The following is a 24,266-nucleotide window of genomic DNA, read 5'->3' on the forward strand; positions in this document are numbered from 1 at the left end:
TGAGGACTTAGCTGCAGTCAGGCACTTGCCTAAGTTTGAAACACATCCTGCTCTGCAGTAACAAGGAGCAGGTCGACTGCTACCTCCTCCTTGGGGAGCTTCGCCACAAATACAACGTGCGCTCCATCGCTGACCCGCAAGGACAACAAGGGGCAGGTCGACTACTACCTCCTCCTTGGGGAGCTTCGCCACAAATACAACATGCGCTCCATCGCTGACCCACAAGGGCGACGAGGTGCAGGTCGACTGCTACCGTCTCCTTCGGGGCTGCGCCGCAAATACAAAGGTTGTCTCAAATAAAGAACGATTTCCACTTGATGGGGAATGCATAAAGATATTCAACGGTAAACCAAGTTCGGATAAATCCTAAAGGTTTCCGGACCACAGATCAAAGTGCTCGGGCATTCAGCCCGAAAGAGTTTAACGGTTACAAAACCACTCGGCATTCCGAGGCAAATTTAAGGTGAGGCATAAAAGTTTGTTCACTCCGCAGGAGGAGGGCTGGCAGGCTCGACGAACTCATCCAGGTCGACGCCGTCGGCTATCCGAGTGGCTGCAGCGATGAAAGTCTCCATAAAAGTTCGGAAGTCATGCTTCTGGGTGTTGGCGACCTTGATTGCTGCCAGTTTATCTTGTCGCACCTCCTTGCAGTGGATGCGAACCAAAGACAGAGCCACATCAGTGCCACACCGAGCAGCAGACTTCTTCCACTCCTGCACTCGGTCAGGGATTTCATTTAGTCGAGTCATCAGGGAGTCAAGATCATTTTGGAGCACAGACTCTGGCCAAAGTGCCGGATCGATCCGTGACATGGCGACCTTCAGTCGAGCCAAGTAGTCCACGACACCGTCAATGCGAGATTCCAGTCAAAGCAGATTCATGGCAATTTCATCTTTCACGGGAGAATTGATCGGATCCAAACCAGGTTCGATCCGCCCAGTCTCCTGCTCGAAGCTCTGGCAAAACTCTGCATCACGATCCAAGGATAAGTCAATTTACATACGCTGAGTCGATGCAAAAAATCAGTCGGAACAAAATGTGCACCTTCAAGCCTGATGAACAATTTCTTGGCAAGACTCCTCAGGTAGCTCTCCAGATCGTCCCTCCTGTGAGCAATGCTTTCCATCTTCTCGCCCAGGATAAGATTCTCCTTCTTCCAGCACAAGCACTCCTTGTTGGCGTCATTCAGAGCAGATTTCAGCCTGGTATTCTCTTCTTCCAACTGGCTGACCGAAGCCAGTTTCTATGCAGCTAGAGCGGTTTTGTCGTCAGCCTCCTTTCGAGCAGCATCCAAATCCTGATCCTTCTTCGCCAGAGCTTCTCTCAGTTTCTCTACAAAGAAATGATGTCTGATTCAGAAAGAGCAGAAGGGTACTCAAGCTTAAGACAGACCAGTCAATAAATTCGTCTTACCAGTGGCGCCGTCCTTGACCCTTTGCAGCTCTGTCTTGGCCAGCTCCAAGTCAAGGTTCAGTTGGATCTGCTGTTTCTCCAAGTCAGCAAAGCGAGCTCCAAGATCACAAGATTTCTGAAATCAAAGGGGAGAAGTTATTTTTACAGCAAAAAAAGTTACTAAGGCTACGGTCGACTGCCCGCAGTCCACCATAGCCTCGGGGACTACACCCAGCGGGTGCACTTTGCGTGCCCCCACCGGTTCTGATCCCACTCAACCGGCCCGCCAGAGTCGAGTGCAGGGAGTAAAAAAAGGGGACAGAAAGAGCTCAGACCACAGTCGACTGCCAGCAGTCGACCGCAGTCTCGGGGACTACACCCAGTGGGTGCACTTGGCGTGCCCCTACCGGTTTCGACCCCACTCGACCAGACCGAGTGGAAGAGACAAACTATCAATTCGGTTTACACTTGACAAGATACAAAGACTACAGTCGACTGCCTGCAGTCCACCGCAGTCTCGGGGACTACACCTAGTGGGTGCACTCAGCGTGCCCCCACTAATTCAAAGTTCAAGCAACGCACCCAGTGGGTGTACTAACACAAAGATTTTCAGAAAGGATTCTTCAGATATCATATCCTAACAGAACAAGCGGCGACCAACTAACCTGAATGTTGCTTTGGAGAGCCGAGCTGGCATCATAGGCAGCCTGACTGGCGTCTCGCACCATCTTCATCTTCTCCATCATGACACCCGCCTGGCGTATAGCTTCCCTGGCAGCATTCACTTCGTCCTCCGGGACATGATGGGTCACAAAAACCGAAGGTGGGTCGACAAAGGCCTGAGCAGTCGACGAAGAAGGCAAGGCACTCGACAGTGGCACGGTGAAGGTAACAGAACCCCGATTGGCGTCGCCAGCGTCCTGAACGACTGGTTCCTCCCTCGGTGTCGACTATAGCGCCTCGCTTGTAGGAGCTTGCCTACTCTTCCTCGTCAAAGGCCTCTCGGGCTGTTTGTCATCGTCTGGGAGGTCAATAACGTTGGGAGCTATACAGAGTTCAATTGCCAAAGTCACATCACTCAATGATGCACATTGCAATTGGATCGACCAAACAAAGACAGTATGGCAGAAATCATACCCAGATTAGAAGTGACCGCATCCTCCATCACCTCGTCCTCATCCCTATAAGCTGAGGTCCTGGAAGTGGCAGCACTGACAATCCCAAAGTCCGTCTAGTTAAAACAAGAAAAACAAACGGCATGGAGCGTCGAGTGAATACGAAAGGAGACACTCACGCGGAAGCAATGGGGATGTCAATCTTAATCTTCGGCAACGCCTTCCGAGTCTTCGGCTCTGCAACTTTGGGGTGCTTTGGCGCTTTCTCAGTCGGGGTTGGTGAAGAGACCCGAGGACGCTTCGAAGACTGACCAACCTGAGCAGTTACCTTTTCACAGGCACTCGGTCGTTCTTGGTCGAGCTTGGATCGCCTCTCCCAACAAGGAGGCGACTTGACTTCTTCTCCATCACTTGAGTCATCGCTTCATCCACCCCCTTCACCGTCGGAAGTCCACTTGCCACTGTCGTCGCCGCTCGCCTCGCCTTCCAGAGCTTGCTCTTGCTCTCCGTTGGGCATTGAGTACATTTCAATAATGGCCTGAAAGAAAGCAGGGAGAACAAAGTCAGTCGACGCAGTGTATGCAGGAGCGAATTCAAATTACAAAGCCAAAAACTCAGAATCAGACCTTCTCTGGTGCATGAGACTGGTCGAATGGAGGGACTCTCCTGGCTCCCCTGGGGTTGTCCTTGTTCCCGGTAATGCCCGACAGCCACTTCTCCAGTGTGTCGTCGTCGACCTCCTCCGGGTGGATCCGAGTGGAATCTTCAAGACCCGAATACATCCACATTGGATGGTCTCGGGCTTGAAGAGGCTGGATGTGCCGCTGAAGGAAGACCTCCAAGAGATCCATACCGGTGACCCCGTCACGGATAAGCTAGACCACTCGATCGACCAGCACCCTCACCTGCGCCTTCTCCTCCGGGAGCACCTTCAAAGGGGAGGGTTTCCTCACTCGGTCCATGGTAAAGGGAGGGAGGCCAGTCGACTGCCCTAGCGTCGACTGGTCCTTACAGTAAAACCAGGTCGACTGCCATCCGCGGACTAAGTCAGGAAGAATCATGGCCGGAAATGAACTTTTCCCTCTCATCTGAATACCAAGACCCCCACACATCTGAATCACCTGCGTCCTCTCGTCACTCGGGTTAGCCTTTTTCACCGTCTGGGAGCGACAAGTGAAAATGTGCTTGAAAAGACCCCAGTGAGGCCGGCAACCCAGGAAGTTCTCACACAAAGAAATGAAAGCGGCGAGATAAACGATTGTGTTGGGAGTAAAGTGGTGGAGTTATGCCCCAAAGAAGTTCAGAAACCCTCCAAAGAAAGGGTGAGGAGGCAAGGAAAATCCACGGTCAACGTGGGTGGCAAGAAGAACACGCTCACCCTCCCGAGGTTGCGGCTCAGATTCCTTCCCCGGAAGCCGTGCCGAGTCATAGGGGATCAGGCCCCCTTCGGCCAGGTCGTCGAGGTCTTCTTGGGTGATCCTCGAGTGGATCCAGTCGCCCTGGATCTAGCCCTTCGGCAGGCCGGTTCGCGAGGAAGATCCGCCCCGACTGGTCGCCTTCCCCTTCGACCTCGTCGTTGCCTTCTTTGCCCGCTCCAGAGCCGCCGTCTTCTCCTTCCCCATTGTCGTCGGCGAGACGCGTACGGAGCGGTGGCGCTGGGGCGAGAGCGAGCGCAGCGGAGGGGCATGAAGAGGAGAAGAGGTAATGGGAACGCACTGTTTGGGAGACCCCGGTCCAACGCCTTATATGAGGCCGCTTCCGAGTGGCTGACGGGTAGGCCCAGGCGGCTCTGTCAAATCTTGTAACAATCATGCGCGCGATACCTGGCGAAAAGGTGGCGTGAGAATCGAGGCGGCTCCGCTCTATCCCATCCGATTACTGCGGCCTTCCCCGTCCCGCGCGCTTCCCAAAATTCGGATCCCACGAAATCCGCGGACAGCAGAACAACTTGTCAAACCAAAGATCTCCTCCGCACCATCACTCGGAGCCTTTCGATTAAAGAAACTCACTCGACGAAGAATTAAGAATGGATCAAGGCGACTGGAAAGGAAGTCACTGTCAACACTCGGGTTCATTGATCCGAAACAAGGTATGCTCGCGGCATGAAAAACGAGTCGGAAAAATGCTCAAACCCTGTCCCACTCAAACCTTGATCCATTCGGGGGCTAATAATGAAGCTGTGTACCTAGGGTAGGGTCATGGACCTGTCCAAACTGACCTACCCAAGGTTATCTCCAGAAGAAATCATCTTTCAATCGACTTGAAGGTGTCTCACTCGACAGACTTGAAGATACTCGACCAAGAAGCAATCACTCGACCAAGACCAAGCCACTCGACGGTTAGGTGACCTAAAGGCACTCCGCATGCTAACGGTCGGTTATTAAGTAGCTTTTATGGTCATCATAGCACTTTATTACTAGCGTTACCTGCCTTAATGTACATTGAACCCTTTGTATCGTGGGCTGGCTGGGGTCTTGGCGCACTCTATATAAGCCACCCCCCTCCTCCGAAACAAGGGTTCGCACGCCTGTAATTCACACACGCATAATCCAGTCGACCGCCTCCGGGCTCCGAGACGTAGGGCTATTACTTCCTCCGAGAAGGGACTGAACTCGTAAATCTTGCGTTCCTACAACTCCTCTATAGCTAAGATCTTGCCTCTCCATACTTACCCCCCTACATCACTGTCAGACTTAGAACCACGACAGTCCTTTCTAGAGAAAGAGTTTCTCTCAAAAGAAATAAGTGGGAGGAAAGTAGAACTTGATGAAGTATTACCTCTTGAACCGGTAAGTGGCGCAGCTCAAGAAAATGTTCCTGAGGTGCCTGCACCGACTAGAGAGGAAGTTGATGATGATGATCATGAAACTTCAGATCAAGTTGCTACTGAACTTCGTAGGTCCACAAGGACACGTTCCGCACCAGAGTGGTACGACAACCCTGTCTTGGAAATCATGTTGTTAGACAACGGTGAACCTTCAAACTATGAAGAAGCGATGGCGGGCCCGGATTTCGACAAATGGCTGGAAGCCATGAAATCCGAGATAGGATCCATGTATGAAAACAAAGTATGGACTTTGACTGACTTGCCCGATGATCGGCAAGCCATAGAAAATAAATGGATCTTTAAGAAGAAGACAGACGCAGATGGTAACGTAACCATCAATAAAGCTCGGCTTGTCGCTAAGGGTTATCGACAAGTTCAAGGGGTTGACTACGATGAGACTTTCTCACCCATAGCGAAGCTAAAGTCCGTCTGAATCATGTTAGCAATTGCCGCATTCTATGATTATGAGATATGGCAAATGGACGTCAAAACAGCATTCCTTAATTGTTTCCTTAAGGAAGAATTGTATATGATGCAGCCGGAAGGTTTTGTCGATCCTAAGAGTACTGACAAGGTGTGCAAGCTCCAACGCTCGATTTATGGGATGGTGCAAGCATCTCGGAGTTGGAACATTCGTTTTGATGAGATGATCAAAGCGTTTGGGTTTACGCAGACTAATGGAGAAGCCTGCATTTACAAGAAAGTGAGTGGGAGCTCTGTAGCATTTCTCATATTGTATGTGGATGACATACTATTGATGGGAAATGATATAGAATTCTTGGAAAGCATAAAGGCCTACTTGAACAAGTGTTTTTCAATGAAGGATCTTGGAGAAGCTACTTATATATTAGCCATCAAGATCTATAGAGATAGATCAAGACGCCTCATTGGTCTTTCACAGAGTACGTACCTTGACAAGATATTGAAGAAATTCAAAATGGATCAGTCAAAGAAGGGGTTCTTGCCTGTATTGCAAGGTACGAGATTGAGTACGGCTCAATGCCCGACCACGGCAGAAGATGGAGAAAAGATGAGTGTCGTCCCCTATGCCTCGGCCATAGGGTCTATCATGTATGCTATGCTGTGTATCAGACCTGATGTAAACCTTGCCGTAAGTTTGGTAGGAAGGTACCAAAGTAATCCCGGCATGAAACACTGGACAGTGGTCAAGAATATCCTGAAGTACCTGAAAAGGACAGAGGATATGTTTCTCGTTTATGGAGGTGACGAAGAGCTCGTCGTAAAGGGTTACGTCGATGCTAGCTTCGACACAGATCTGGATGACTCTAAGTCACAAACCGGATACGTGTATATTTTCAATGGTGGGGCAGTAAGCTGGTGCAGCTGCAAGCAAAGCGTTGTGGCGGGATCTACATGTGAAGCGGAGTACATGGCAGCCTCGGAGGCAGCACAAGAAGCAGTCTGGGTGAAGGAGTTCATTAACGACCTAGGAGTCATACCCAATGCGTCGGGCCCGATGACTCTCTTCTGTGACAACACTGGAGCTATTGCCCTTGCCAAGGAGCCCAGGTTTCACAGGAAGACCAGGCATATCAAGCGTCGCTTCAACTCCATTCGTGAAAGTGTTCAAAATAGAGACATAGATATTTGTAAAGTACATACAGACCTGAATGTGGCAGATCCATTGACTAAACCTCTCCCTAGAGCAAAACATGATCAACACCAGAACTGCATAGGTGTTCGATTCATCACAATGTAACTAGACTATTGACTCTAGTGCAAGTGGGAGACTGTTGGAAATATGCCCTAGAGGCAATAATAAAATGGTTATTATTATATTTCTTTGTTCATGATAATTGTCTATTGTTCATGCTATAATTGTGTTATCCGGAAATCGTAATACATGTGTGAATACATAGACCACAACACGTCCCTAGTGAGCCTCTAGTTGACTGTCTCGTTGATCAAAAGATAGTCATGGTTTCCTGACTATGGACATTGGATGTCATTGATAACGGGATCACATCATTAGGAGAACGATGTGATGGACAAGACCCAATCCTAAGCATAGCTCAAAGATCGTGTAGTTCGTTTGCTGTAGCTTTTCCGAATGTCAAGTATCATTTCCTTAGACCATGAGATTGTGCAACTCCAGGATACCGTAGGAGTGCTTTGTGTGTGCCAAACGTCACAACGTAACCGGGTGACTATAAAGGTACACTACAGGTATCTCCAAAAGTGTATGTTGGGTTGGCACGAATTGAGACTGGGATTTGTCACTCCGTATGACGGAGAGGTATCTCTGGGATTTGTCACTTGAATAAGAGTTTTTCAATGAAGGACCTTGGAGAAGCTGCTTATATTTTAGGCATCAAGATCTATAGAGATAGATCAAGACGCCTCATAGGTCTTTCACAAAGCACATACCTTGATAAGATATTGAAGAAGTTCAATATGGATCAGTCTAAGAAGGGGTTCTTGCCTGTGTTGCAAGGTGTGAAATTGAGCTCAGCTCAATGTCCGACCACGGCAGAAGATATAGAAGAGATGAGTGTCATCCCCTATGCCTCAGCCATAGGGTCTATTATGTATGCCATGCTGTGTACCAGACCTGATGTAAACCTTGCCGTAAGTTTGGTAGGTAGGTACCAAAGTAATCCCGGCAAGGAACACTGGACAGCGGTCAAGAATATCTTGAAGTACCTGAAAAGGACTAAGGAAATGTTTCTCGTTTATGGAGGTGACGAAGAGCTCGTCGTAAAGGGTTACGTCGACGCTAGCTTCGACACAGATCTGGATGACTCTAAGTCACAAACCGGATACGTGTATATTTTGAATGGTGGGGCAGTAAGCTGGTGCAGTTGCAAGCAGAGCGTCGTGGCGGGATCTACATGTGAAGCGGAGTACATGGCAGCCTCGGAGGCAGCGCATGAAGCAATTGGGGTGAAGGAGTTCATCACCGACCTAGGAGTCATACCCAATGCGTCGGGGATGATCAAACTCTTCTATGACAACACTGGGGCTATTGCACTTGCCAAGGAGCCCAAGTTTCACAAGAAGACCAGGCACATCAAGCGTCGCTTCAACTCCATTCGTGAAAATGTTCAAGATGGAGACGTAGATATTTGTAAAGTACATACGAACCTGAATGTAGCAGATCCGTTGACTAAACCTCTCCCTAGAGCGAAACATGATCAACACCAGAATTCCATGGGTGTTCGATTCATCACAATGTAACTAGATTATTGACTCTAGTGCAAGTGGGAGACTGTTGGAAATATGCCCTAGAGGCAATAATAAAAGGATTATTATTATATTTCCTTGTTCATGATAATTGTCTTTTATTCATGCTATAATTGTGTTATCCGGAAATCGTAATACATGTGTGAATACAAAGACTCCAACATGTCCCTAGTAAGCCTCTAGTTGACTAGCTCGTTGATCAACAGATAGTCATGGTTTCCTGACTATGGACATTGGATGTCATTGATAACGAGATCACATCATTAGGAGAATGATGTGATGGACAAGACCCAATCCTAAACATAGCACAAGATCGTATAGTTCATTTGCTAGAGTTTTTCCAATGTCAATTATCTTTTCCTTAGACCATGAGATCGTGTAACTCCTGGATACCGTAGGAGTGCTTTGGGTGTACCAAATGTCACAACGTAACTGGGTGACTATAAAGGTGTACTGCGGGTATCTCCGAAAGTGTCTGTTGGGTTGACACGGATCAAGACTGGGATTTGTCACTCCGTATGACGAAGAGGTATCTCTGGGCCCACTCGGTAATGCATCATCATAATGAGCTCAAAGTGACCAAGTGTCTGGTCACGGGAGCATGCATTACGGTACGAGTAAAGTGACTTGCCGGTAACGAGATTGAACGAGGTATTGGGATACCGACGATCGAATCTCGGGCAAGTAACGTACCGATTGACAAAGGGAATTGTATACGGGGTTGCTTGAATCCTCGACATCGTGGTTCATCCGATGAGATCATCGAGGAGCATGTGGGAGCCAACATGGGTATCCAGATCCCGCTGTTGGTTATTGATCGGAGAGCCATCTCGGTCATGTCTACATGTCTCCCGAACCCGTAGGGTCTACACACTTAAGGATCGGTGACGCTAGGGTTGTAGAGATATGAATATGCAGTAACCCGAAAGTTGTTCGAAGTCCCGTATGAGATCCCGGACGTCACGAGGAGTTCCGGAATGGTCCGGAGGTGAAGAATTATATATAGGAAGTGCAGTTTCGGCCATCGGGAGAGTTTCGGGGGTCACCGGTATTGTACCGGGACCACCGGATGGGTCCCGGGGGTCCACCGGGTGGGACCACCCATCCCGGAGGGCCCCATGGGCTGAAGTGGGGAGGGTAACCAGCCCATAGTGGGCTGGTGCGCCCCCTTGGCCCACCCTCTGTGCCTAGGGTTGGAAACCCTAGTGTGGGAGGGCGCCCCACTTGCCTTGGGGGCCACTCCACCCTTGGCCGCCGCCCCCCCTAGGAGATCCCATCTCCTAGGGCCGGCGCCCCCCCTTGGGGAGCCTATATAAAGGGGGGAGAGGGGCAGCCGCACCCTTGACTCTTGGCGCCTCCCTCTCCCCTGCTACACCTCTCCCTCTCGCAGAAGAACGGCGAAGCCCTGCTGCGATGACTGCTGCATCCACCACCACACCGTCGTGCTACTGGATCTTCATCAACCTCTCCTTCCCCCTTGCTGGATCAAGAAGGAGGAGACATCACGCTGACCGTACGTGTGTTGAACACGGAGGTGCCGTCCGTTCGGCGCTAGGATCTCCGGTGATTTGGATCACGTCGAGTACGACTTCCTCATCCCCGTTCTTTGAACGCTTCCGCGCGTGATCTACAAAGGTATGTAGATGCAATCCGATCACTCGTTGCTAGATGAGCTCATAGATGGATCTTGGTGAAACCGTAGGAAAATTTTTGTGGTCTGCAACGTTCCCCAACAGTGGCATCATGAGCCAGGTCTATGCGTAGTTCTTTTTGCACGAGTAGAACACAATTTGTTGTGGGCGTAGATGTTGTCAACTTTCTTGCCGCTACTAGTCTTATTTTGCTTCAGCAGTATTGTGGGATGAAGCGGCCCATACCAACCTTACACGTACGCTTACGTGAGACCGGTTCCACCGACTGACATGCACTAGTGGCATAAGGTGGCTGGCGGGTGTCTGTCTCTCCCACTTTAGTTGGAGCGGATTCGATGAAAAGGGTCCTTATGAAGGGTAAATATAAGTTGACAAATCACGTTGTGGCTTTCATGTACGTAAGAAAACGTTCTTGCTAGAACCCTATTGCAGCCACGTAAAACTTGCAACAACAATTAGAGGACGTCTAACTTGTTTTTGCAGCAAGTGTTTTGTGATGTGATATGGCCAAAGTTGTGATGAATGATGAATGATATATATGTGATGTATGAGATGTTCATGCTATTGTAATAGGAATCACGACTTGCATGTCGATGAGTATGACAACCGGCAGGAGCCATAGGAGTTGTCTTTATTTTTTGTATGACCTGCATGTCATTGAGAAACGCCATGTAAATTACTTTACTTTATTGCTAAACGTATTAGCCATAGTAGTAGAAGTAATAGTTGGCGAGCAACTTCATGGAGACACGATGATGGAGATCATGATGATGGAGATCATGGTGTCATGCCGGTGACAAGATGATCATGGAGCCCCAAGATGGAGATCAAAGGAGCTATGTGATATTGGCCATATCATGTCACTATTATTATTTGATTGCATGTGATGTTTATCATGTTTTTTGCATCTTGTTTACTTAGAACGACGGTAGTAAATAAGATGATCCCTCATAATAATTTCAAGAAAGTGTTCCCCGTAACTGTGCGCCATTGCGACAGTTCGTTGTTTCGAAGCACCACGTGATGATCGGGTGTGATAGATTCCAACGTTCACATACAACGGGTGTAAGACAGATTTACACATGCAAACACTTAGGTTGACTTGACGAGCCTAGCATGTACAGACATGGCCTCGGAACACAGAAGACCGAAAGGTCGAGCATGAGTCGTATAGAAGATACGATCAACATGAAGATGTTCACCGATGTTGACTAGTCCGTCTCACGTGATGATCGGACACGGCCTAGTTAACTCGGATCATGTTATACTTAGATGACTGGAGGGATGTCTATCTGAGTGGGAGTTCATTAAATAGATGAACTTAATTATTATGGACTTAGTCTAAAATCTTTACAATATGTCTTGTAGATCAAATGGCCCACATTGTCCTCAACTTCAACGCGTTCCTAGAGAAAACCAAGCTGAAAGACGATGGCAGCAACTATACGGACTGGGTCCGGAACCTGAGGATCATCCTCATAGCTGCCAAGAAAGATTATGTCCTAGAAGCACTGCTAGGTGACGCACCCGTCCCACAGAACCAAGACGTTATGAATGCTTGGCAGACACGTGCTGATGATTACTCCCTCGTTCAGTGCGGCATGCTTTACAACTTAGAACCGGGGCTCCAAAAGCGTTTTGAGAGACACAGAGCATATGAGATGTTCGAAGAGCTAAAAATGGTTTTTCAAGCTCATGCCCGGGTCGAGAGATATGAAGTCTCCGACAAGTTCTTCAGCTGTAAGATGGAGGAAAATAGTTCTGTCAGCGAGCACATACTCAAAATGTCTGGGTTGCATAACCGCTTGACTCAGCTAGGAGTTAATCTCCCGGATGACGCGGTCATTGACAGAATCCTTCAGTCGCTTTCACCGAGCTACAAGAGCTTTGTGATGAACTTCAATATGCAGGGGATGGAAAAGACCATTCCTGAAGTATTTGCAATGCTGAAATCAGCAGAGGTAGAAGTCAAAAAGGAACATCAAGTGTTGATGGTGAATAAAACCACTAAGTTCAAGAAAGGCAAGGGTAAGAAGAACTTCAAGAAGGACAGCTAGGGAGTTGCCGCGCCCGGCAAGCAAGCTGCCGGGAAGAAGCCAAAGAATGGACCCAAGCCCGAGACTGAGTGCTTTTATTGCAAGGAGAGTGGTCACTGAAAGCGGAACTGCCCCAAATACTTAGCGGACAAGAAGGCCGGCAAAACGAAAGGTATATGTGATATACATGTAATTGATGTGTACCTTACCAGTACTCGTAGTAGCTCCTGGGTATTTGATACCGGTGCAGTTGCTCACATTTGTAACTCAAAGCAGGAGCTGCGGAATAAGCGGAGACTGGCGAAGGACGAGGTGACGATGCGCGTCGGGAATGGTTCCAAGGTCGATGTGATCGCCGTCGGCACGCTACCTCTACATTTACCTACGGGATTAGTTTTGAACCTCAATAATTGTTATTTAGTGCCAAGTTTGAGCATGAACATTGTATCAGGATCTCGTTTAATACGAGATGGCTACTCATTTAAATCCGAGAATAATGGTTGTTCTATTTATATGAGAGATATGTTTTATGGTCATGCTCCGATGGTGAATGGTTTATTCTTAATGAATCTCGAGCGTAATGCTACACATATTCATAGTGTGAGTACCAAAAGATGTAAGGTTGATAATGATAGTCCCACATACTTGTGGCACTGCCGCCTTGGTCACATAGGTGTCAAACGCATGAAGAAGCTCCATGCAGATGGACTTTTAGAGTCTCTTGATTACGAATCATTTGACACGTGCGAACCATGCCTCATGGGTAAAATGACCAAGACTCCGTTCTCAGGAACAATGGAGCGAGCAACCAACTTATTGGAAATCATACATACTGATGTGTGCGGTCCAATGAGTGTTGAGGCTCGCGGTGGTTATCGTTATGTTCTCACCCTCACTGATGACTTGAGTAGATATGGGTATGTCTACTTAATGAAACACAAGTCTGAGACCTTTGAAAGGTTCAAGGAATTTCAGAGTGAGGTTGAGAATCAACGTGACAGGAAAATCAAGTTCTTGCAATCAGATCGTGGGGGAGAATACTTGAGTCACGAATTTGGCACACACTTAAGAAAATGTGGAATAGTTTCAGAACTCATGCCGCCTAGAACACCTCAACGTAATGGTGTGTCCGAACATCGTAATCGCACTCTATTAGATATGGTGCGATCTATGATGTCTCTTACCGATTTACCGCTATCATTTTGGGGCTATGCTTTAGAGACTGTCGCATTCACTTTAAATAGGGCTCCGTCGAAATCCGTTGAGACGACACCGTATGAATTATGGTTTGGGAAGAAGCCTAAGCTGTCGTTTCTAAAAGTTTGGGGATGCGATGCTTATGTCAAGAAACTTCAACCTGAAAAACTCGAACCCAAGTCGGAAAAATGCGTCTTCATAGGATACCCTAAAGAAACTATTGGGTATACCTTCTACCTCAGATCCGAAGGCAAGATCTTTGTTTCCAAGAATGGATCCTTTCTAGAGAAGGAGTTTCTCTCAAAAGAAGTAAGTGGGAGGAAAGTAGAACTTGATGAAGTATTACCTCTTGAACCGGAAAATGGCGCAACTCAAGAAAATGTTCCTGAGGTGCCTGTACCGAATAGAGAGGAAGTTAATGATGATGATCATGAAACTTCAGATCAAGTTTCTACTGAACTTCGTAGGTCCACAAGGACACGTTCCGCACCAGAGTGGTACGGCAACCCTGTCTTGGAAATCATGTTGTTAGACAACGGTGAACCTTCAAACTATGAAGAAGCGATGGCGGGCCCAGATTCCAACAATTGGCTTGAAGCCATGCAATCCGAGATAGGATCCATGTATGAAAACAAAGCATGGACTTTGACAGACTTGCCCAATGATCGGCGAGTGATAGAAAACAAATGGATCTTTAAGAAGAAGACGGACGCGGATGGTAATGTTACCATCTATAAAGCTCGACTTGTCGCTAAGGGTTATCGGCAAGTTCAAGGGGTTGACTACGATGAGAATTTCTCTCCCGTAGCGAAGCTGAAGTCCGTCCGAATTATGTTAACAATTGCCGCATACTATGATTATGAGATATGGCAAATGGACATCAAAACGGCATTCCTTAATGGTTTCCTTAAGGAAGAATTGTATATGATGCAGCCGGAAGGTTTTGTCGATCCTAAGAATGCTGACAAGGTGTGCAAGCTCCAACGCTCGATTTATGGGCTGGTGCAAGCATCTCGGAGTTGGAACATTCGCTTTGATGAGATGATCAAAGCGTTTGGGTTTATGCAGACTTATGGAGAAGCCTGCGTTTACAAGAAAGTGAGTGGGAGCTCTGTAGCATTTCTCATATTATATGTAGATGACATACTTTTGATGGGAAATGATATAGAGCTTTTGGACAGCATTAAGGCCTACTTGAATAAGAGTTTTTCAATGAAGGACCCTGGAGAAGCTGCTTATATTTTAGGCATCAAGATCTATAGAGATAGATCAAGACGCCTCATAGGTCTTTCACAAAGCACATACCTTGATAAGATATTGAAGAAGTTCAATATGGATCAGTCTAAGAAGGGGTTCTTGCCTGTGTTGCAAGGTGTGAAATTGAGCTCAGCTCAATGTCCGACCACGGCAGAAGATATAGAAGGGATGAGTGTCATCATTTATGCCTCGGCCATAGGGTCTATTATGTATGCCATGCTGTGTACCAGACCTGATGTAAACCTTGCCGTAAGTTTGGTAGGTAGGTACCAAAGTAATCCCGGCAAGGAACACTGGACAGCGGTCAAGAATATCCTGAAGTACCTGAAAAGGACTAAGGAAATGTTTCTCGTTTATGGAGGTGACGAAGAGCTCGTCATAAAGGGTTACGTCGACGCTAGCTTCGACACAGATCTGGATGACTCTAAGTCACAAACCGGATACGTGTATATTTTGAATGGTGGGGCAGTAAGCTGGTGCAGTTGCAAGCAGAGCGTCGTGGCGGGATCTACATGTGAAGCGGAGTACATGGCAGCCTCGGAGGCAGCGCATGAAGCAATTTGGGTGAAGGAGTTCATCACCGACCTAGGAGTCATACCCAATGCGTCGGGGCCGATCAAACTCTTCTATGACAACACTGGGGCTATTGCACTTGCCAAGGAGCCCAGGTTTCACAAGAAGACCAGGCACATCAAGCGTCGCTTCAACTCCATTCGTGAAAATGTTCAAGATGGAGACGTAGATATTTGTAAAGTAAATACGGACCTGAATGTAGCAGATCCGTTGACTAAACCTCTCCCTAGAACAAAACATGATCAACACCAGAATTCCATGGGTGTTCGATTCATCACAATGTAACTAGATTATTGACTCTAGTGCAAGTGGGAGACTGTTGGAAATATGCCCTAGAGGCAATAATAAAAGGATTATTATTATATTTCCTTGTTCATGATAATTGTCTTTTATTCATGCTATAATTGTGTTATCCGGAAATCGTAATACATGTGTGAATACATAGACACCAACATGTCCCTAGTAAGCCTCTAGTTGACTAGCTCGTTGATCAACAGATAGTCATGGTTTCCTGACTATGGACATTGGATGTGATGGACAAGACCCAATCCTAAACATAGCACAAGATCGTATAGTTCATTTGCTAGAGTTTTTCCAATGTCAAGTATCTTTTCCTTAGACCATGAGATCATGTAACTCCCGGATACCGTAGGAGTGCTTTGGGTGTACCAAACGTCACAACGTAATTGGGTGACTATAAAGGTGTACTACGGGTATCTCCGAAAGTGTCTGTTGGGTTGACACGGATCAAGACTGGGATTTGTCACTCCGTATGACGGAGAGGTATCTCTGGGCCCACTCAGTAATGCATCATCATAATGAGCTCAAAGTGACCAAGTGTCTAGTCACGGGATCATGCATTACGGTACGAGTAAAGTGACTTGACGGTAACGAGATTGAACGAGGTATTGGGATACCGACGATCGAATCTCGGGCAAGTAACGTACCGATTGACAAAGGGAATTGTATACGGGGTTGCTTGAATCCTTGACATCGTGGTTCATCCGATGAGATCATCGAGGAGCATGTGGGAGCCAACATGGGTATCCAGATCCCGCTGTTGGTTATTGACCGGAGAGCCATCTCGGTCATGTCTACATGTCTCCCAAACCCGTAGGGTCTACACACTTAAGGTTCGGTGATGCTAGGGTTGTAGAGATATGAATATGCAGTAACCCGAAAGTTGTTCGGAGTCCCGGATGATATCCCGGACGTCACGAGGAGTTCCGGAATGGTCCGGAGGTGAAGAATTATATATAGGAAGTGCAGTTTCGGCCATCGGGAGAGTTTCGGGGGTCACCGGTATTGTACCGGGACCACCGGATGGGTCCCGGGGGTCCACCGGGTGGGACCACCCATCCCGGAGGGCCCCATGGGCTGAAGTGGGGAGGGGAACCAGCCCATACTGGGCTGGTGCACCCCCTTGGCCCACCCCCTGCGCCTAGGGTTAGAAACCCTAGGGTGGGGGGGCGCCCACTTGCCTTGGGGGCCACTCCACCCTTGGCCGCCGCCCCCCTAGGAGATCCCATCTCCTAGGGCCGGCGCCCCCCCCCCCCCTCGTGGGGAGCCTATATAAAGGGGGGAGGGAGGGGCAGCCGCACCCTTGACTCTTGGCGCCTCCCTCTCCCCTGCTACACCTCTCCCTCTCGCAGAAGAACGGCGAAGCCCTGCTGCGGTGACTGCTGCATCCACCACCACGCCGTCGTGCTGCTGGATCTTCATCAACCTCTCCTTCCCCCTTGCTGGATCAAGAAGGAGGAGACGTCACGCTGACCGTACGTGTGTTGAACACGGAGGTGTCGTCCGTTCGACGCTAGGATCTCCGGTGATTTGGATCACGTCGAGTACGACTTCCTCATCCCCGTTCTTTGAACGCTTCCGCGCGTGATCTACAAAGGTATGTAGATGCAATCTGATCACTTGTTGCTAGATGAACTCATAGATGGATCTTGGTGAAACCCTAGGGCGCACCCCCCTACCTCGTGGGCCCCCTGAAGCTCCTCCGACTCCAACTCCAACTCTATATATTGTGTTTCAGGGAGAAAAAAATTAGAGAGAAGAATTCATCGTGTTTTATGATACGGAGCCGCCGCCAAGCCCTAAAACCTCTCGGGAGGGCTGATCTGGAGTCCGTTCGGGGCTCCGGAGAGGGGAATCCGTCGCCATCATCATCATCAACCATCCTCCATCACCAATTTCATGATGCCCACCGCCGTGCGTGAGTAATTCCATCGTAGGCTTGCTGGACGGTGATGGGTTGGATGGGATCTATCATGTAATCGAGTTAGTTTTGTTAGGGTTTGATCCCTAGTATCCACTATGTTCTGAGATTGATATTGCTATGACTTTGCTATGCTTAATGCTTGTCACTAGGGCCCGAGTGCCATGATTTCAGATCTGAACCTATTATGTTTTCATCAATATATGAGAGTTCTTAATCCTATCTTGCAAGTCTATAGTCACATAATGTGTTATGATCCGTTAACCCCGAAGTGACAATAATCGGGATACTTACCGGTGATGACCGTAGTTTGAGGAGTTCATGTATTCACTATGTGTTAATGCTTTGTTCTAGTACTCTATTAAAAGGAGGCCTTAATATCCCTTAGTTTCCGTAAGGACCCCGATGCCACGGGAGGGTAGGACAAAAGATGTCATGCAAGTTCTTTTCCATAAGCATGTATGACTATATTCGGAATACATGCCTACATTACATTGATGAACTGGAGCTAGTTCTGTGTCACCCTAGGTTATGACTGTTACATGATGAACTGCATCTGGCATAATTCTCCATCACCGATCCATGGCCTACGAGCTTTCCATATATTGTTCTTCGCTTATTTACTTTTCCGTTGCTATTGCTATCATCACTACAAAATACCAAAAACATTACTTTTACTACTGTTACCTTTTGCCATCGTTACCACTACTATCATATTACTTTGCTACTAAACACTTTGCTGCAGATATTAAGTTTCCAGGTGTGGTTGAATTGACAACTCAGCTGCCAATACTTGAGAGTATTCTTTGGCTCCCCTTGTGTCGAATCAATAAATTTGGGTTGAATACTTTATCCTCGAAAACTGTTGCGATCCCCTATACTTGTGGGTTATCAGAGTACAACAAACCAATATTCTTCGCGTCTGCATCAGACACGACCAGCTTTGGGTGTCCGTCAATGTCACTTGCTCTAGCTGCGACGAGTAGTGGTCATCGACTTGTTTGCCTCTGTGGCCACCGTCGTTGTGGGTCATGTTCATCATCGCCTCATCGATGGCCGTTGTCGAGATAGGGATAGGCATTCCACCAAACAATGACCGGACGCCCCAGATGAGGGCTCCTGGCGGAAATTGTGACTAGGCGAGCATCGCCAACTCGGTGAACACATTGTCGCTGTTGAGGTCGACGGTGTACGATGGAGGGTAGCCAGAGGCAGAGGTGAAATAGGTGGGAGCGTGTTATGGCAATTGCGTGTCGAGCTGACTGAACTGTTGGGTAACGAAGTAGTACGTCGCCTTGTATTGTGCAGGCCAGGGCTACAACTGCCAGGGGGCACCGCCGGATAGTCCGATGTGTAGGAGGAGCTTCGTCCTGAGTGGCCGACTACACCTTCTTCTTTGCCCTCTCCTTCACGCGTCGCTCTTGCCGTAGCGTGGATGCGCCTGTGCGGTTGTACTTCTTCAGGTCCGGCAGGACAACGAACATTGTGATAGGCTCAGGCAGATCCATCTTGACGGTGGCATAATGGGTCGAAATGGGTTGGGACTGCGGCGATTGGGTCGGAGAGGGCGGAGTTCGACACAGGAAGAGTGGGGGTTCTGGGGGATTATCAAAATGTGCGGGTGTTGGCTGGTTTTTGGGTGGATCTGAGGTCGGAGTCTGACGTGGTAGACATCCAGACTCCCTAGAGCTCCCCTCGGTTTGGGACCGTCTTGTGGGATTTAGGACGTTCAAACAAATTTGACCCGATTTGGTGATCCATGTTCAATCACTAAAAGTGTCCGAATAATTTGGTTTAAACATTCGCAGGCATTTTGATGACCCACGTTGGAGATGTCCTAATACATGTCCTGGACTCTAAATATCTTGATTAAAAAAAAGAGCTCCGCACCTTGGTCAGCATGCGTGATCAATGACATGTGGTCGGCATGGCGTGATCAATGACATGTGGTCGAGTCCCCAAACCGAAAAAAGGTGCAAAGAAAAAATATGGAAATTTCCATTTCTTACAAAAGTCTGAACTTGTATTACAACAAAAGAATTGAAATGTTTTAAAACAAATACTGAGAACCATGACATATGTTTGTTAAAATACGTAAACTACATAGAATAGAATAAATCATAAATATTCCAGAAGAACTGAAATTCAATAAAAGTCAGAAATTACTCGAGTGCAAAAATGACTGAATAGAACATATGGTGGTTTTCATCAACGGTCATAACATCTCGGTCTTTGTGCCAACAGACACGTCTTCTGCTTTTTTTTAAAAAAAAGGAGGTCATCCCCCGGCCTCTGCATCAAAGAGATGCATGCGGCCACTTTATTAAAACGACGAAACAAACAAAATCTGGTCTGCGGAGTACAGCTCACAAAAGAAGCAAATAAATAAAGAATACAAATCTCAATGCCGCATTTGGCTGGACAGAGATACACTAAGGACCTATCCTATGACACGTCTTCTGCTAATGAAAAAATACTGTATATACTACCTCGGCGAGACACACATGGTATCAAATCTCAAACCCGAGGCCAAAGTTTGATCCCACTTGCACATGGATTTGTTTCTTCTAAAAAAAGCAACTATAAAATGTGCATCAGTAGTTCAGTGCATGTCTTGTGAAGATTCAAAGATTATGAAACATATCTCAACAGAAGACTTAAGAATTAGCAAACCCTTTTATATTAGTCCTACAGAACATGACACCAATTCAGTATCAACGAGACATCAGCTCCCTCTGCAACCCAAGGGCACAACAACCCTACAAACTGGAGTACAAAATTACTCGCCCCTGTACACTACACGCAGCAAATTTTGGCCCCTCGTGTTTGTATAGTCATCTTCAATGACATGAACAAATAGCGTCTTCCACTACGAGTAGATTCATCCCTCCAAATATCCAATGCATGAGCTCCCGGAGGTGAAGCAGCTGATAACATCAAACCAATTGATGGCGTATCTTGTTTGTGCACTGAAGAACAGACAATGGTGATGTCCATAGTCTCCGCCGCTGTCAGTCGATAGAGCAGATGTAGAGAACTCGAGTTAAGGGTGATGGACACCCGGTCTGGTGGGTGTCAGTCATGCTGGCCTGGTCCCTGGTGTTCTTCTAAAATGACACTACGGCAGTGGGACTGACGGATGCCGCCTAGTTAAGCCATCAGTTGCTCTGGTGAAGCAGCCATGGATGAGCGTCGTGTTATCTGTAGTTGCAGCACTGCGCGCGGCCTAACGACAGTTTGTCCCAGAGGCACAGCATCTGCCTGGGGGACTGGTAGTGCGCCGTGAAGTAGTTGTCCACGCACCCGTACTGGCAGAACTTCCAGCTGTGAATGTACTGCACCGGGGCGGTGATGGTGGTAGTGTTGTAATCTTCGACCCACATGCCCATGCTCACATCCTCCATCTTGAACAGCTGCAGCAACAGATGGTGGCCGTTAGACACCGGCAAAAAAAAAAGATGGTCGCCGTAAGACGATGATGATACTTTTTTTCTTGTGGATTCAGGGTCAGATGATGATATATTGATATGGTAGGATCAAGGGGACACTGATGCGCTGCAGCTCGGTCAGAGTAAAGATCTTACCCTTAGTGACTGATTTGCGTGACGGGACACGATGTTTCTGGCAATACCAATCGAAATTACGTAGCCGGGTCCGTTGGCATAGGGGGGATACACCAATTCTGGCCATTCCTGCAGGTGTCTGCGTTGTGAGGAGTGCACAGCTGTATGTATATGGATTCACATTGTGGGAAACGAAATGTACCTCGAACGTCACGGCCCATTTACCGCTCCGGAGAGGCCTGTGTAAAAGATTTAGGTTGCCAAGATAAAGAGGCAAGGTTCTGTTGAAGGTAGAGACCTGTTGCAACACTACATCCAGCCTCACAAAGGTATCATCGTCGCACTTCATGATATACTCTGCGGTAACATTTTGCACCTGCACAGAAATAAGAGTGGGTGATAATGAAGCATTGCCAAGAGCCAACTAATATGTGAAGAACCATCATGGCTTACCCCGTACTGACATATCGCAACTGTTTTGAGAACCACCAACTCATACCGGTCGATAAATGGCAGAATGACAACGTCTCCAAAATATTCTGCTTCCTTCTTTAGTGCTGCATTTATCTCTTTTCTATGGCTCTACAAAAGCAAACATATCCCACAGTGGTGTTAACGTTATTTTGCAATTATATTAACAAGACATTATGGCAAAATGCATACGAAGACCAAACTGTAGCATATCATGCGTCGACAAAAAGGATTCAGTCATTTTTTAAAACATACTCCCTCTGTTCACAAATATAAGATGTTTTTGATATTTCAATATGGACTACATGCGGACTGAAATGAGTGAGCAAACACACTAAAATATGTCTATATAATCCGATTCACAAAAAAGTTAGAACAGCTTATATTTGTGAACGGAGAAAGCAAGACTTATCTTACCAGTGCGACAAAGAATCGAGCAACCACATTTCCCAATTGGATTGCAGGAAACTGCATCCAAGTTTTTCTAATAGCCATCCGCTCAGCAAAATGGTTTGTAGCAGAGAGAATGCCGATAAAAAGCTGAATCGGTTCCTCTGGCACAGGGCGAGCCTTCCACTTATCAGACATTTCCAAGACATTTTGCAGAGAAAAACTAGGATGTGCCTTCGGAAGAGAGGTTGCATACACCGAGTGGACATCTATGCCGCCTGTTACAGCTAAACCAGTTGCATCTTCGAGAGTGAATCCCTGATAAACATTGAGAACAAAAACTAGTCAGTAGTTTCATTCGCAGAACTGTACAACATCCGTAATTGTATACACCGGATAAAATCTTTGTCATAGGAACAGAATTTACCATCCTATGAGGAAATGAGGCAACATGACGACCCCCTACATTAATATGGTATCCTTCAACACCAGCTTGGATAGTGAGAACAAACATCTTCCCCTCTAAAAATGGGTATGGCCAGGTCATTTCTGGTTTCTTTGCTCGGCCGATGAACCTGTTGAACCATGAGCTTGTTTTTGTTTCTTTTGAATCAGCCATGTCCCTCCGTTCCCATTTCTCACATCTTGGAAACCCATCGACTGCAAAAAGTTAACAACACTGTCAGCACACATAAAGGTAATGTCAACCGACACAGAGGCGTGGAGGCGAGGGTTGATACCATTTCAAAAAGAAATACATAGTACAAGATATGTAGCATCAGAGAACATTTTGGGAGACAGATTGGTAAAACATGATCCAGCCAATACATTACAATTGCATACGGAAAATCTGAAAAACTATGGAGCGCGACGCAATTACACGTAGCATCCCCTTTTCTGTCAACTACTAGTACCAGTAAGTTCAATTGTACAGGAACTAAAATCATTGCTACAACTCTACGAACAGTCAAAATAACTAATGAGCAAGTGATTCAAATAAACACAAACTTGCGTGCCAATGAATGGAGAATGGAAGATCAATGCAGAATGGTATATTGACCCATACAGATTACTGGTTACTGAACCGGCAAAGTTGCATTGTCCTTGTGCCAGGAGCATAAAGACAGCAAAATAAGCAAGCTCAATTACAGCTAATTGCAGTACAATGAGCTGAGCGCACGCACCATGGTCGTCGTCCTTGGAGGGGGTGCCGTCGCAGCGCTGCGCCTTTCCCCACTGCATGCGGAAGCACGTGTTCATCTCCAGCACCGGCCGACGGCTCCAGTCGCCGCGCAGCCGCGGGTTGAGGTGGAGGATCCTGGGCGGGTCCTCGCCCTCGGAGGCGCGCAGGCCGCGCAGCTCCACCGCGAACTGCGCCACCATGACCGTCCCGTTCCCGCTCCCGCTCCGCTCCAGCGCCTCCACGTACTCCGCCACCGCCTCGCGCGCCGTCGCCACGACCGTCACCGCGGACCCCACCGCCAGCCCGCACGGCAGGAACGCGGCCGTCTCGCCCTCGCCGCCGCCTCCGAGCTCGAGCGAGGTGGGGCACTTGACCGCCGCGCCGTCGCCCGAGACGATGGCGTCCACGTCGCCGGAGAACGCGGAGGCCTCCTCCCACGCCTTGGCCCCGAGCGCCCACGCCTCCGCGGCCATGCGCTCGAGCTCGGAGAAGTTCCCCCGCAGGCCCCACCTCCTCCGACTGCCCCCGCCAAGAGCTTCGTGGCGCCGGAGGATCTCCCCGGTGATGCGGCCGTACCCCGTGACAGTGGCACCGCCCCCAGCGGCGCGGCGCCCGCGGGGCGCCCGCTCGAGGGCATCCCGCTGCAGAAGCTCGCCTCGCGAGGCGGCGGTCTCCGGCCGGGGGATGGCCGCGGCGTCCTCCCAGCTGCCGAGGCCGGAGAGCTTGACGGAGACGAAGACGAGGTACGCGAAGGCCGCCGCGGCGAGGAGGGGCGCCAGGCGCCTGCGCGCGCGCGCCCGGCCGCCGAGGAAGATCTCGGAGCTGCGCGCGCGCTTCATCGGCGGCGCGCCGGCGAGGAGCGGGTGGGTTACCGGGTCTGGGATGGCAGCGGAGCTCGCCGGGTCCGCGGAGGGCCGGGGAATAAAAACGGGAAGGGGAAAGTGATAGGGAGGAGGGTTGTTGGTGCTGAGCTGGCGGTTTCTTGGGGAGATAGTGAGAGTTTACTCTTTCTTGTGGTTTTGTTTGGAGTATGGAGTTAACTCAAGTGTTTATTTACGTGGAGTTAGAACAAAAGATGCGTTCAATTTGAGTTATTATGGATGTTTTGGGTTACATTTCAAGTTACTACTAAGAAAAGATCGATTTAGTGTCTCTTGCGACTGCTATTATACTACTGCTAGCATT

General features: G+C 48.2%; 1 protein-coding gene across 1 annotated transcript; it reads right to left on the reverse strand.

Moving 5' to 3' along the window:
* Positions 1 to 20,131: 20,131 nt before the first annotated feature.
* LOC123102160 (hydroxyproline O-galactosyltransferase GALT2) lies at positions 20,132 to 24,036 on the reverse strand. The gene is made up of 7 exons (XM_044523458.1): positions 23,083 to 24,036; positions 22,326 to 22,558; positions 21,926 to 22,216; positions 21,491 to 21,619; positions 21,240 to 21,413; positions 21,059 to 21,166; positions 20,132 to 20,887 (listed from the first exon to the last, which is right to left on the reverse strand). The coding sequence occupies exons 1-7, from the start codon at positions 23,918 to 23,920 to the stop codon at positions 20,672 to 20,674; spliced, it is 1,989 nt and encodes a 662-aa protein (XP_044379393.1). The 5' UTR covers positions 23,921 to 24,036; the 3' UTR covers positions 20,132 to 20,671.
* Between the last annotated feature and the right edge of the window lie 230 nt (positions 24,037 to 24,266).

The sequence above is a fragment of the Triticum aestivum genome, chromosome 5A (assembly GCF_018294505.1).
Source record: "Triticum aestivum cultivar Chinese Spring chromosome 5A, IWGSC CS RefSeq v2.1, whole genome shotgun sequence".
Classification (NCBI taxonomy): Eukaryota; Viridiplantae; Streptophyta; class Magnoliopsida; order Poales; family Poaceae; genus Triticum; species Triticum aestivum.

Coding starts and splice junctions, on each gene's coding strand:
- LOC123102160 (XM_044523458.1), bottom strand. CDS start 23,920: ATGAAGCGCGCGCGCAGCTCCGAGATCTTCCTCGGCGGCCGGGCGCGC. Junction 22,217..22,325: donor CCTCATTTCCTCATAGGATG/GTAAATTCTGTT, acceptor AATGTTTATCAG/GGATTCACTCTCGAAGATGC. Junction 21,414..21,490: donor TTGCGATATGTCAGTACGGG/GTAAGCCATGAT, acceptor ATTTCTGTGCAG/GTGCAAAATGTTACCGCAGA.